The following is a 15,180-nucleotide window of genomic DNA, read 5'->3' on the forward strand; positions in this document are numbered from 1 at the left end:
AAACTTGTAACAAACAAGAACATTTTCATTATTCTAACTCAAGTTATGTGCCACCATGGACTCCTTTGGCTTCCAAAGAGTGGTAATTCTTTATGAGCTACATTGTAGCACGACACATTTGGAACAAGAGGTGGGGTAACTTAACAGCAGCATTGAAGCATGGCACGCACTAACGAGCAAGGTAGCCAATGAGGGCATAGCCACTCCCTCATCACAATAACACTTCCTGCCAAATCAGGGACATCAATGTTGGAATCCAACACTTCCCATCCCAATTGAAGAATTCAGCATTACATGTGTTTATACTAGATTCGAAGTCACAAAAGGTTGATTACATGTGATGCTGCGAATCCAACACGATCGAGACAGTTAAAAAAAAATATGATTGCATGTGTAGCTTGAATCCAGAGTCACGAGGGGTTGACCACATGTCAGATCAACACACAAATGTGTGGGTGTGTTTGCACTTGTGTATGTGAGAGGAGAGACAAGAGGAGAAGGAGGAGGGAGGGAGGAGGCACGGGCAGGGGCAGACCACCTTAAAGGTGCAGCAATAGCTGCAATATCTGAAAAAAGTAGCTGAAGCTTGCCTTAACCATTCCCAAGGATGAGGACATTTTTGCATTTGGGGTAGAAAGAGAGAGAGAGAGAGAGAGAGAGCTATTTTGTCACTCTAAAAAGCAAGAACATGAAACGACTCTCATAAATTTGTGAGTACGTAACAATTTTTCTTAAATATTTCAAAACTAATAAAATAGGCTTTGTCCGTGGGCTAAGCTTGCCACACCCAACTACATGTGTATACCTCATAACCATACAGATCTACCTATGATATAAGAACACATGATATCCTCAAGCCACTGGTACCCAAAACCGGTAAACATGATGTCATTTCAAAATGTCACTGGTAAAAAGTACTTAGGTATAAATCAACAAGCAAAAGAAACATAGTTTCGAGCAGATTTATGCAGATCTGTAAACAGAAATGTATATAATTCTACATGAAAATCGTAAACAGGATGACCTTCACAAGTTCTGTTATGTCTCCATAGGACATACATAGTTTGTCTTTAAATCAAGGCTAGACTAATGCTACTATGTAGCTGCTAGGGCTGGGTTTATGAACACTAATTGAGTAAAAGTGACTTATAAGTTAATGACGTTGTGAAGAGGGACTTAAGTTTCATGGCATCCCATTGATAGAGCATAAAAATAAGTTGTGGACACGTTTAGAACAGGAGACTTCAAGGTAAGAACCCTTAGGATGAAACAGACCTAAACCAGGCTCAAGATATGCATTCCTGGGTTGTAAGCACCTTAGCCAATATCCTCCTTCATAGGGTATGCAATGTGTCAAGCGTGTAGAGATATTACAGGCTTACAATGCACTTAAGGTGTGGTCAGGTAACCCTTATCCCCTTGTGTATATTTCACTCTTATTTTGAACCTTAGAAACCTGAAGCAAAAACAACAGACCATAACGGAATACCTGCAGCAATCACTAAGCCATTCACCCCAAAACTGATCAAGATCATTGTGATTCAAAAAAGACAGATACATAAGCAGTTAAGAACTAAACACAAAAAACAAAACCAAGCATTGTCCTCCCAATGTATCAGATGGATCCCCTCCTTGCCTGGAGCTTAAAATTTCTCTAAGTCCCAATTAGGGAGGTGAAGCACCCATCCAACATAAAGTTCACTCTGCTGCAAGGAGGCAGCATATACCACCTAATAAGTAGGAACCTTTTCAGCTTCATCCAAAATGCTCAACCTGGTTGGTTTGGCTAGGAAATCAGTGAATTCTTGGAACGGTGACTTTGTGAATCGAGTCTCTCGCCATAAGTCCGGGGTCAGGAATCCATATGTCCTTAGTAAACAATCAAAAGTTGCCTGTAAAATTAAAAAGCAAAGAAAATCAGCAAAAAGCATAAAAAACCTTAGGCATAAATAATCTGTCAAGAGATCGATGTCAAGTAAATAAAGCACAATTCCAAGAACCAATATGGGAGAGTGAATGTTACAGCTTGGCCACGTCCAGGGCCCATCCAGATGGTCATTCTAGAAACCAAACGAAAACTCAAAACAATTTCAGATTACCACACAGGCACAAGTCTACAGTTCGTCATCAGACAAAGAGGAGACAGACAAGTCCACTGTTTACAAACCCTCAAAGCAAATGTAAGGCCTGCTGAAAGCAATCTATTGCAGCACGACCAGAAGGGAACATAAAGGAAGGGGGGGGGGGGCGGCGCAAAGGCAGGTTAGACAGCGGCTAAGGCTTATCCTGGACTGTTACAAAGCCTGACAAGTGCTAAGCCTTAGCCTGGACTGTTACAAAGCCTGACAAGTGCTTAGATGGCCAAAATTTTAAAACATGCCCTGACCCTCTAAAGATACAACTAGAAATATAACACATAATGAAATACCTCTGTATGCTCCAAAACATGTCTCAAGTAAAATCAGACAAAACCCAATTTCCCTGTAACGAAATTCATATATACCAGCACAAGTCTCATGCCCAATTGCAAAAACATGGATAGCACTTCCATGGGTAGGTGTAACGTTCTCCAAGACTACAAAACTATGCACATCATGTGCTGCAGAGCATCCAACAGAACATGAATTTTCTGCACTGCCTTGGACTAACCTTATTGCCTGCTTATGCCACCTCTCAGCAAAAAAGATTCCCAAGCATCACTTTCAGATACAGACAAATCAGGATGTTAATGGCATTAATGAAATAACAAAAGCATAGTTATGTACCAGGACATACAAATAAAAAATGACCAAAACGGCCACTCCATATTCTTTCTAGTAAAGCAATGGATAAAATATATACCTACATGAGTCCAGGAACATGCCCAAATTCACCTTATAAGACAATAAACCAATGGATAACACTATTCTAAACCGCAAAAGAAACCTTGAAGCAAGTGATGTAAGATACTGTGAAACAATGCAAAGACTCACAAGCCCTCGCATCTTACCAAAGTAAAGCAGCTCAAATGGTGTTCTTGCAGAGTCATAAGAGGTTTAGACGCTATTTCAAGACCCAAGAAGACATTCAAACGACTCCATCAAAGACGCTCATGAGCCACAATTGATATTGTGTGCAACGATCAGAACAAAATTGACAAGGATTTGGATATAAAGTGACAATTTGCGCAGAAGATAAAACAAAGGTTGCATGAGGCCAAGAAGCCTTGGCAGTTTCTTCACATGAGTGACCTAAAAATCAAAGGTCAAACGCATCCCACACTGAGCCACATCTACAGCAGACGCAATGTTTCTCAGATAATGCTATGGGGACGCAACTAGATAGTTTAATGGTGACTATCTAAGACCAAACACACCCATCTACAGCAGACGCAATGTTTCTAGATAGTGCTATGGGAACGTTCAATGGTGACTTTAGAATTGGGTTCAGCAGTTGCATCTCATTCTCTTATGAGATCGCTGGCCATATGCCATTTTGAATGTATGCCCTTTTTTGTTCCTCGTTCTTCTCCTTACCCCTGTAGTAATTTCGGCAAGACCCTAGAAATAGTGCTCAGAAAAGCGAAGTTTCTGGAAGATGGGACGGAGGGCTTCATTTACCAGGCAAACGAAAGACTTTCAGCAGCAACAAGGGAAGGGAGATAAGGGGGTACCTTCACAAAATTCCCAAGCGTCTTAGTGGAGCCGCGGGAAGAAGTAAAGACATCCTCAATGCCAGCAAACTGCAGGACCTTCTTCGGAACGCGGGCGGCGACGATTCCAGTACCTCGGGGGGCAGGGACGAGCCTCACAGTAACAGAACCACACTTACCAGTGACCTTGCAGGGGACTGTGTGAGGTTTTCCGATCTTGTTACCCCAGTACCCTCTCCGGACAGGAATCACAGAGAGCTTGGCGAGGATGATGGAGCCTCGGATGGCCGTGGCCACTTCCTTGCTGCACTTCACGCCGAGGCCGACATGGCCATTGTTGTCGCCCACCACTACAAACGCCTTAAAGCGGGTGCGCTGCCCAGCGCGCGTCTGTTTCTGCACGGGCATGATCTTCATGACCTCGTCCTTCAGGGCGGATCCCAGGAAGAATTCCACGATCTGGTGCTCTTTGATGGGAAGAGAGAAGAGGTAGATCTGCTCCAGAGAGCGTATCTTGCCTTCCTTCACCAGACGCCCTAGCTTCGTCACAGGTACCCATTTCTCCTCTTCTTCGCGCCTGGCTCCCCTCCTTGGACCCCTCCTGTCTCCCCTCCCCCTGTCGCCCCTCCCTCCTCTACCGAAGCCTCGCCCAAAGCCTCCCCTCTCCGCCATCGCTTCCTTGAGCTCGAGGCCTTAAACCCTAAACGCTACTGAAAAAGAAACCAGGCTACGCTCTGGCGGCATATATTGCTGAAATGAACCCTAAATGATTAGTAGAAGTGTCTAATAAATTAAACTCATTTACTTAGGGTAGGGGCGCCATTATTAAATTATTTAATAATAATAGCAGTAACACCTCAAAGTTCTTTTTCGTGGGAGGGAGGATAAACGGGAATGGCATGCCATCTATGGGAGTGGGTAATTTGAACCCTATACACAGGGTTCGGGAAAAGTCGGGTTCGCTTCAAGCTTGGGCCGGTTCAGATTGTGCAAATACCTGTTCATCTAGAGTCGGGGAGGAAGTGGTAATTTGTTCAAAAATTCCATGAAAAGGATTGAACCTCGTGGAGCTTTTTCGAAAGGGATTCCGACCGGTTCACACTAGCACTAGGAGGATTAATTTATATAGTATATAATATATATATTATACAATATAGTATATAATATATATTATACTATACTTAATATTAGTATATAGTATATAATTTATAGCTTTATAGTAATACTTAAATACTGTGTGGAGGGAGGCGGCTGTTATCCATATCTCGAGGGAAGAGTTCTCTCTCTCTCTCTCTCTCTCTCATTGCACACATCCAAGCGTTCCATTGCAGGTAAGCATTTTCGTTTTTTTTTTGCTTTGGAGCTTGTCTCTGCAAAGAGGAGTTTTCGTCTGCTGTAGAGACAGAGGTCGGCTGTGAAGACAGAGAGGCGGCTGGAGATGTGGGGGACTGAGGGTCGGCTGGAGCTGTGGGGAGCTGAGGGTCGGCTGGAGCTGTGTGTCTGGAGCTGTCTGGAGCTGTGGAAGGCTAAGGCCACAGCCGGCGCCAGCCTAGCCCCGTCGCGGCGGCGGCCAGCCCACAAGCGGCCAGCCAGGCCAGCGCAACCAGCGGCCATCCCACAAGCAGCCAACTAATCCAGTTCCGGCACGGCCAGTCCACAGGCGCAGCCAGGATTTTTTTTTATTTTTTATTTTTATTTTTTTATTTTTTTTAATTTTATTTTTGTTAAAAAAATAAAAAAATCAAACGAACAACTCTGAGACTCTCTCTCCCGGCAGCGGAGAAATAATCCCGGCAATAAAAAAATCCATGCAATAATTTTTTATGCTCTCCTCGAATTTGCAACCATATCAACTTTCAAGATACGAAACTTTGGTTTTTGGACCTTGGTGCTCTGCTCGAATCTGCAACCATATCTCAGGTGCCTTGGTTTCTTCCTTCAACTCTCCAAATTTTTGTTTTTTTCATCTTTACACTTGTGCTTTTCCCAAGTTCGATCCCATTTATCATAGCTGATTGCTTTCTCTTGTATAAACTATGTTTAGATTGCATGCAAGAGAGGACATTATTATGTGTGTTTGTGTGTGTGTGTGTGTGTGTGTGTGTGTGTGTGTGTGTGTGAGGCCCTTATTATTTGTATAGAAATCCATTTGTGACTAAGGTATATACATGCGTAATGCAAGAGAGAGAGAGAGAGAGAAAGAAAGAGACCTTTTCATGTAATACATGCTTGTGTGTATTTTACTAAGGTATACATGCATAATGAGAGAGAGAGAGGGAGAATCAAACCTTTTCATGTAATACATGCTTGTGTGTATGTGTGTGTTGTGTGTGTGTGTGGTAGAATTTCTTGTGTGCATTTTACTAAGGTATACATGTATAATGAGAGAGAGAGAGAGAGAGAGACCCAAACCTTTTCATGTAATGCATGCTTGTGTGTGTGTGTGTGTGTGTGTGTGTGTGTGTGAGTGTGTGTGATGTGTGTGTGTGTGTGTGTATGTGTGAGTGTGTGTGAGTGTATGTGTGAGTGTGAGTGTGTGTATGTGTGTGTGTGTGTGTGTATGTGTGAGTGTGTAATGCATGCTTGTGTGTGTGTGTGTGTGTGTCATAGATATTAGAAGTTCTTATTCCTTATGTATAATACATGTGCATGTGTGTGTGTTTTTCGATTGATGTATGTACTATGCTTGTTTATCTATCTAGGCATACCTAAAGGCTTGTAAGTTGTGTGTGTGTGTGTGTGTGTGTGTGTGTGTTTGTGTGTGTTTGTGTGTGTGCGCGCGCGCATGCGAGGTTCTTATTCTTTGTATTATCAAATTGTAGAAAAGGTGTCTATTTTGAGGTAAGGTTTATGCTTCATCATGGCACCTAAATCAAAAGATAAAAGACAAGGTACACTTCTTACTTGGGCTAGCATTGATGTAACTAACATTTCTAAAAAGGCTAAAAAGGTTGTTGAGAATGAATCTGGTCCATCATCAGCTTGTGTGAGTGTTGCTAATGTTACTGATGAAGCCTTGAAGTGTATGTCTCTTGAAGAGAGGGCCGAGTATGATCGAAAAAATGAGGCGTGCACTCTTTCAAAAAGAATGGCTAGATGATTATAAGTGGCTCGAGTATGATGAGGAGGTGAAATTATTTTGCAAATTTTGCTTAAAGCATCCTCATCCACATTCTGCGTATTCCAAAGGTGGATCGATAAGTAATTTTAAGTCTCATGCACAAACTGATTGTCATAAGGCAGCTATGAATGCCGTGCTTATTGAGAATAAAGATTGCATTCAAAATAGTATGCAAAAAGTAGTAGAGATAAAAGATCAAGCTTTATTATGTTTGTTTAGAGGTGCATATCTCATTGCAAAGAGAAACATGGCATTTGCAGATTTTCCTCATATCATAAAATATGTGCAAGATTGTCATGCTCCATACACTACTACTCTATATAATGATGATAAAGCATGTGCTGAGATGATATTTTGTATGGCAAAGTGTCTTGTGGATTTTACCATAAAGAAGGTTGCAGCTAGTCCATGGTTTGGAGTTTTAATTGTTGATGAGTCTAATGATATCTCTCGACATGGTCATATGGTCATTTATCTTTTATCTTTCTTATCTTGAGAGTGCTTACATTCCAAAAATGAGCTTCTATGGAATTGTGCGTGTTCATGATGGTACTGCTAAATCTATTTATGAGGCGATTCTTGAAGAGCTCAAGAAAATGAACCTTGATTTTTCTAAATTTGTTGCTTTTGGGTCTGATGGATGTGCTACAATGGTAGGAAAAGATAATGGAGTTCAAGCATAGCTTAAAAAACATGTGAATCCTTTCTTGACTTCGATACATTGTGTAGCGCATCGTGCTACTTTAGCAGTATCAAATGTGGCCAAAGAGATGGAGTATTGCAAAAAGCTTGACAAACTAGTCAAGCTATTGCAAGCTACTTCAATGGAAGTTCCAAGAGATTAGAGGGCCTTGAAATCATGCAAGCTGATCTTGCATGCCCTATTCTTCGATTGGAACACACATTTGATATTAGATGGCTAAGTAGGTATCGAGCGGTAATTAGAGTTGTGAAATCTTTGGATTCTATTCTTACCATTACAAAGACTGAGGCCCCTCATATTTACCGGTGATTTATCAGATTTTGAGTGTCTTTATTGCTTGCATTTTATGGCTGACATTTTAAGAGGATTAGCTACTTTGAGTCAAATGTTCCAAAAGAAATTTGTTGATGTCACTACTGTTGAAAGTCTTGTACACAATGAGATTGCTTGCATCAAACCATATTATGTGGATGCCCCAGATGTTGATATAAATGCTTATACATATGGAGTGAATGGATATGCTTTACTTCCAGAGTATGGTCCTAAAAAAGGATATTTATATGGTTATGCTTTGCGTGGTAATAGAATGTATGATCATGATTTGACTCGTGATTTGTTTGGGGAAGATTTGAACAGAGCATTGGATTTTCAAATATCTTTTGCAAATGCTGTGATTGAAAATTTAACTTCTAGGTTTGATGACAACTCTGTGTTGAGTTGTATGAAGGTGTTGGTGCCTGCACAACATCCATTGTTAGAAAGGCCTTTGAAAACCTATGGCATCAACGAGGTCGATCGAATATGTAAGTTCTATGGTTCCTCTAAAAAGCTTCATGTGCAAGATTTTAATGCAGCGATTAATCCTGAGCAGTTCAAAAAGGAGTATACAAAGTTCAAGCATCAAGGGATTGGGTGAGGTATAGTCTCCCAGAGGTAACTTCATCTATTGCATGCAATGATTTGTGGAAAGATGCATTCCCCAATGTATTATCTATTTGTCAAGTTGCCCTTGTACAATGTTCTAGTATTGCAATTTGTGAAAAAGGCTTTAGTGCACGTACTGTGATAAAAGACAAGCTAAGAAATCGTCTAGAGATAAAAATTTTAGATACTTTAATGAAATTGTATGTTGAAGGTCCTGAGGACTTGAGTGATTCAGAGTTTGCTAATAGTATAGCCTTGTGGGCTAGCAACACTCATCGACATTTATTCACAGCTAATGGTATTTGCTCATTGGTCTTGCAATAAAGTTTGTAAGACATGGGTTTTATGCTGATTTTTTGCTTTGTAAACAACTAATGGCTGATGATGAGATATTGAAGTAGTTGTGGATCCTAAGCTCACATGTACTTAGCATTTTTTCTTTCTTTTTTAAGGTTTTTTTGTACATATGCTTAGCTTTTTTCATCTTTTGTTGTTTAGAGTTCTTTTTAGCTTTTGACGGTTAAGTTGTTTACTAGTTAGTGTTTATTTAATTTTATGAGTTGTGCTTTGTACTATTTTTTAGTTTTCTTACTTGAATGTAATTTTTTTCATGTTTTTTCTTTCTTTCTTTCTAATGCTTTATATTTTATTATTATGTACTTCTTTTAACATGCTTGTCTAATTGTTTAGCTTAGCTTTTGTATTTCTTTCTTTTTATTGCTACAAAATTTTTATAAATATATGCATTCTCTTTATGTGTCTCTATTGCTTGACTTTTTTTCATTATCCTTTCATTTCTTTCTTTAGTAGTCTCTCTCTCATTTTTAGTTTTACTTGTTATCTTTCAAATTGAAAAACTAAAATTGGTTTTTATTGTTTTTGGCTTTGTGCAGAGACCTAGTGATGTATATACTTCTATGAGGCCACGCACACACACACACACACACACACACATATATCTTCATATATAAGTGTGCGTGTGTGTGTGTAGAGCTAGTTGTTTTAGGGTGTTTCAACTTTCAAGTAAGAATGCATAATGATACTACTTTATTATCATCGTGATTGCTTATGTTGAGTTTGGGAAAGTAAACCCCGGAAGTAAACCTATCAAATGAGTTGCCTTGCAGGTTTGTATAGTATTGAAAGTACTTTGAGTGCTTCAAGTCTTGGTAAGGGCTCCTCTATACCTCAATCTTCATCCTCTAACTTGATAGGCTTGGCATCTGCATATGTAGTTCTTAAGGATGTCAAATTATCTTAGAAGTATTAGTAACATAGTTTTATAGAATGTGCATGCTTCATTGTGAATAGATAAACTTTTTCAAATGCATGTATCATCAACAATATCCTCACATCTTCCCTTCGCAAACAACAACCGACATAATTTTTCTAAAGTCACCCCCCAAAAGAACAACCTCCCCCCCGAACGGTTTATCTGTCAATAAAACATCTTGTAAAGTTCTGTCCAGAGCCTCAAAGGCATGACGGTGACACATGGGAGCCTCATCCCAAATGATGAGCTTGAGTTCTCTCAAAAGTTCAGCAAGATCACCATGGATAGGAATTTAGCACATTGAAGTGTTGTTTAGATCTAGGGGTATCTTAAATCTACTGTGTAGTACATCCATTTGCTAGCAATAGGGAAGCTATTCCTGAGGATGCTGTGGTGGCAAGGGCAACAAATCCTTGAGCTCGTATGCAAGCAAGCAAGCACTTATAAAAATATATTTTTCTTGACCCACCAGGACCATCCAAAAAGAAAATCCCACATTCATCACCCATAACGGCTTGTACCAATGTCATAGACAGATCGTTGAAAGAGGACTCGATGGAGTGTGAAATGATGGTCTGTTCAACTGAGTCAAAAGCCTTCTCCTCCAAAAGGAGTCTATTACCACTAAAAGCCTGAAAATCTCTTTCATCTGAGGCATTCCTTCAAAATCAACCAAACATTTACCCTTATCACAAAGCAATCCCTCTAAGTGTTGAAGAGCGTGAGTCTTAGCCATGACTTCAATGTCGGCATATGATTCACCCATAGTTCTGGTTAGAGAATAAACAAAATCTTCTATCATGTGCTTGCCAAATTTCTCCCATAGTAATCCAAGGTTGGAAGGCTCACAAAAAAGCAATAGTATGACAAATAGGCATCTCAGCTGTAGGGCTTTTTGCATGAAAGAAGCATGAGAGAAGCATCCTCTAAGCATGAAATCCACTCTGAATCATCTTCCAATATACCCCTGCCAATGCAAGTAGCTTTAAATTTAGGATAAACATTATCATTAAATGTGTGCAAATCTTGAAAGGACTTGCACCCTTTGCAAATTGTTAGTAGCAGTCGAAGATAAAACCGTTTACCAGCAGCAAAGGGGGCTACAAAGTACATTCGGCCAACCGTGTTCCCTTTTTTCCTCTTGGTCCATTTCTTTGGTTCCATAGCCATTGCAATGTATCATCAGCTTATGTGGATGTTGTGCATTGCATATAAACCATTCTGTCAATGTTGTCTTCCTTGAGTTTTATGTGTTCACAGTATCAGTAATATTGTCACTGTCTCTAAATATAATGGTTTGACCACCATCCATGTGTACTTGTAGTCTTTGTACATCTAGCTTCTTATCATGCAAATCAAATTCATATAGTCTCTAGCACGCCTCAAAGGCAAAGATATAATGTGCATCCAAGTAAGTTTCAATTTCATTAATAACTTGGTTAGTTGTATCAACGTCAACACCATTATTATGTGTATTTGCAAATCTTATTGTTTCTCTATCATGCCCTTTGTATATGTATTTGTAAATATACTTGACAGTTGATATGGTAGAACATATTTCCACATTAATGTGATCATTGTAAGTAATTGACAAATATGGATTGTAAGGCACAACCCATCTATTATCAACATTATTTTTCTTCACAATCACAGTATTACCATTATCTCGTCGCATGTACACATGGTAACCACTACTATCCATAGTAGTCTCTTGTGTAAATTCATGTGGATACTTCCTTATACACCATCCTTCTTTCATACAAATAGCCTTTGGGTTGAATGGGCCACATGGTCCATGGATATTGCATTGAGAGATGACATGATGCAAAGCTGGACAGACTTCCTTATCAGGCAATTCAACATAAACTAACATATCATACTGAAGGACTGTCTGTGGTTTATGAGGGCCATCCAATATAAGTAATGTGTGAGAATGAGGCAAGCCTCTCTTTTAAAACTCAATAACTGAGATATGGCCAATCACTTTACCAAAAAGCTGACCTTGAATGATTTGTTTCATCATATCTCTGTGCTTATAATAAAATACTCTACATGCCAAATCAGGACGGTCATTTGTAGTTTGTCCAGGGAGTAAAGAATCACCTCTTGCCATTTTGGATTGCATGTAAAGGTAATAAATAGATCCGGCTTACCTTTTGAACAAACAATGGCCATAGCATCCTGATAAAGCTGATACATTTGTCGTGGACCTCCAGTGAAACTTGAAGGTAGCACCACTTTACTGCCCACAATTCTGCCAATAATACTATCATTTACGACATCACCATACACCATGTCATCCAAGCCAGAGTAGACTTCACTAAGCTATTCTTTTTTATTTTTTCTAAGCTAGTATAATCAAGATTCTTCCACTCTGCAATATGCATCAATAATATATTGTTGAAGTAGTCGTCCACCACGCAGTAAGCAAGAATTTGTGTCATGGCAAACTTGTAATACATAGGCATAATATTCTCTTTGAGTAATACATTGGCTATTTGTCAATGATCTTTTAGGAATATCCTCTAGCACATCAGCATAAGGAACTCTTAGGTCCCATCCATCATACCCCGTGGGAAATAATAGAACATACAATAGAGGCATATAAGATCTATTCAAATTCGATATTCTTGAAAACTCCCTTGTTTAGTACAGAGCAAAATATCATGATGACCAACATTATGATCATCACCTTGGCCAATCATAATTCCTGCAACTTCCATTGCTGATGGAGCTTGTTATGGCTCACCCTAACCCTCCTTGAGACACATCCAAGAAGAGATTACTTGGTGAATTGTAACTAGTGAGGATCTTTCCAATGGTCGAGCTCATAACCCTAGAGATCTCCAAGCTCTACAACTCCTTGAGAAACAATTCCACCGTGCCTCCCGCGAGCGTTGTCACACCGCCGCGTTGCACTATAGGTACTCGTCCCTCCTCTCACCTCATTTCACTCACACACACTCACTAGCATGCATTAGGGAGAGAGATTAGCAAGAGCAAGACTCAATTGCACAATGGGAGAGTATCTTGTTTTATGAGAGAAATTCACTTATATACATGGCCATAAGTGTTCACACTCAAACCGTGGTTGGCCAAGAACTTTAAGCTCATAAGAGGCCTAATGCTATTGCAATGACTACTCTCATAATATATCCATGAAGTACATCACTTGGGACTTCATCTTACATGCTACCACATGCTCTTAAAGCGGGAATCACCACCATAAATACTCCGTCATACCATTATGGGCGCCTGTCCAAGTTGTAGCTTTGGACACCATTGCTTCATATCTTGAATGTATGACCCTTTGGTGTATCTACATTGACTCCTGGATATAAGATAATGGTGGTATCTCTTGCTAACCCTAGGAATGGGTTAACATCCCCCCCTTCCTGATGGTGGGGTTGCGTCCTCATGATCACGTTGAAGACCTTTGTGTGGGGAGAATGGACAGGCTTTGTCGATGACTTTGATGTTGAGTGACGTTCAATGGTATTTGTCTCTCTGGAAAGGAATGAGAAAGGTTAGTTAGTGAATGAAAACATTAGTGGTTTATTGGGAATTCCTAACGGGATGGGGGTGTGGTTTTTTGCGAATGATTGCATTTTTATATTTGTGTGAGCATTTTTTTAAAAAGAGTTTTTTTCTCACATTGTTTTTGGCAATCATAAGCAAGGTTACATGTGATTTGTGTTAGTGGGGATGCTAAGAGATGTTAATAATGGGAGAGAAGAGAGGAAAGGATCGGGAGGAATGTATACATAATCATCAGAACGAGATGGTGATTCTGAGTTCCTCATTTGATTCATTGAAGCAACATTCATCATTTGAAGAAATTGGCCTTCGATGATGTCCCTTTATGTGGTAGGATTATTGTCAAATGTTGTTGAGTAGGACCTATTCCTACATGCTTCTTCCCATGTGCTTTTTATGTTTTTTGTGTATATTTAAGTGCTCTTATGAAGTATATATACATGAAGTACAAGAAGTGAGTCATATAGACTCTTATCAAACTGCTCTGTGTTGAAGTAGCCACTTGTTGGCAAGGATTGAAAGAATTACGTCAACTTGCGAGGTTAATATAGATATCTTCACTAAGGATTGAAGATCATTGATTTGTGAAGATAGTAGCGTCATTTGGAGAGGTTTATAATTTGAAGGAAAATTCCAGGTGATGGGTTGTACCATTGACCAAGCTTTTTGCCCACCATGGCTCCTCCATCTAGAGATGTACTTGGAAGTTGTCAATGCTGAGGCTTTGGTGCAAATGTCCTTCAGTGCATGAGTATGGATATGTACTTATGGAGCAGGTGCTAAGTTAATATAGACAAAAGAATAGTAAGCGATAAGCTTAACAAAAACGGAATGGCTATTTAAGATCCTTGGGAAAGTGTTAATGCATGAGATGGCTTAATGAGATGGCTTAATCCGTGATACAGCTTAACTCATGAAAGTGCAGGTTCTTAAGCCATGAGATTATAAATTTGTGTGAGGGGTTAACCTATGAGAATCTTAACTTGTGAAAGTGCAGGGTCTTAAACTGTGAGACTCTTAACCCGTGAGAAACCTGAACTCGTGAGATTGCAGGTTTTGACCTTGTGAAGTTGCAAGTTTTGACCCCATGAAATTACAGGTTTTGAACCCATTTGAGATTGCAAGTTTTGACCCCGTGAAGTTGTAGGGTTTGACCTGTGAGATCGTAGGGTTTTGACCCCGTGAAATTACAGGTTGTGACCCGTGAGATTACAGGGTTTGACCCGTGAAATTGTAGGTTGTGACCCATGAGATTGCAAGGTTTGACCTATGAAATTTCAGGTTGTGACCCGTGAGATTGCAGGGTTTGACCCCGATGGTTTTTTATTTGAAATGATTCTATGGGTCAGCTAGGGTATGACGTCGAGCAACAGGTTCTAGTGCACTTATGCTTCACATCCAGAGGGGTGACAAGAGAATTGTTATTTTGTCTTTGATGCGTTATAAGTCTCTGTTTGCAGATAATGGAATTGATTCTTGAATTTTTGGCTCAAATGTTTTCGAGGTAGTAGAGGTAAGACTGCTAGTTGTTTACCATTGGGGTTGCTTGAACACACAAGCCCTTGTGTAGTTGTTGAATGGAGGAGAGTGGTTGAGTGACTTGCTTAGTGTTGCTTGGGCCTCCATTCTTGTCAAGCTTTAGGTAAAGCTATTGGGGTTGAAGTCGGTGGTGAGGTTTTCTATATGATGGGATTAACCATCATAGTATCCTTATTGTTGAAGCACATGCACAGGCACCCATCTTTGATGAACATTATAAATTGGTGGTTTTGATACGCTTGGTGCTGAGGTTTCCTTCCTTGTGCAAGCTTATGGGGCTTTATGATGCACTTGGCAATCCAAGTTTTGGTATTACCCTTGTGCTTGTAGTAATCTTTTTGGTACCCACTCTTGATGACTTGGTGGAGTTATTTGAGGAACTTGCATAGGCTTTTGTGGACGGTGTTATGGGGTACTTCTCTTTTTCCTTGGCCTCTGAGTGCTGCGTTGAG

At 40.0% G+C, this 15,180-nt stretch overlaps 1 protein-coding gene across 1 annotated transcript; it reads right to left on the minus strand.

The window, feature by feature from the left end:
- Positions 1-1,509: 1,509 nt before the first annotated feature.
- Positions 1,510-4,391, minus strand: LOC147627842 (uncharacterized). The gene is made up of 2 exons (XM_086814815.1): positions 3,653-4,391; positions 1,510-1,892 (listed from the first exon to the last, which is right to left on the minus strand). The coding sequence occupies exons 1-2, from the start codon at positions 4,301-4,303 to the stop codon at positions 1,731-1,733; spliced, it is 813 nt and encodes a 270-aa protein (XP_086670941.1). The 5' UTR covers positions 4,304-4,391; the 3' UTR covers positions 1,510-1,730.
- Positions 4,392-15,180: the final 10,789 nt, after the last annotated feature.

This window comes from Cibotium barometz, chromosome 20 (assembly GCF_041138505.1).
Source record: "Cibotium barometz isolate CiBa-2024 chromosome 20, ASM4113850v1, whole genome shotgun sequence".
NCBI lineage: Eukaryota > Viridiplantae > Streptophyta > Polypodiopsida > Cyatheales > Cibotiaceae > Cibotium > Cibotium barometz.

Coding starts and splice junctions, on each gene's coding strand:
- LOC147627842 (XM_086814815.1), bottom strand. CDS start 4,303: ATGGCGGAGAGGGGAGGCTTTGGGCGAGGCTTCGGTAGAGGAGGGAGG. Junction 1,893..3,652: donor CGCTTGGGAATTTTGTGAAG/GTACCCCCTTAT, acceptor TTAATTTTACAG/GCAACTTTTGATTGTTTACT.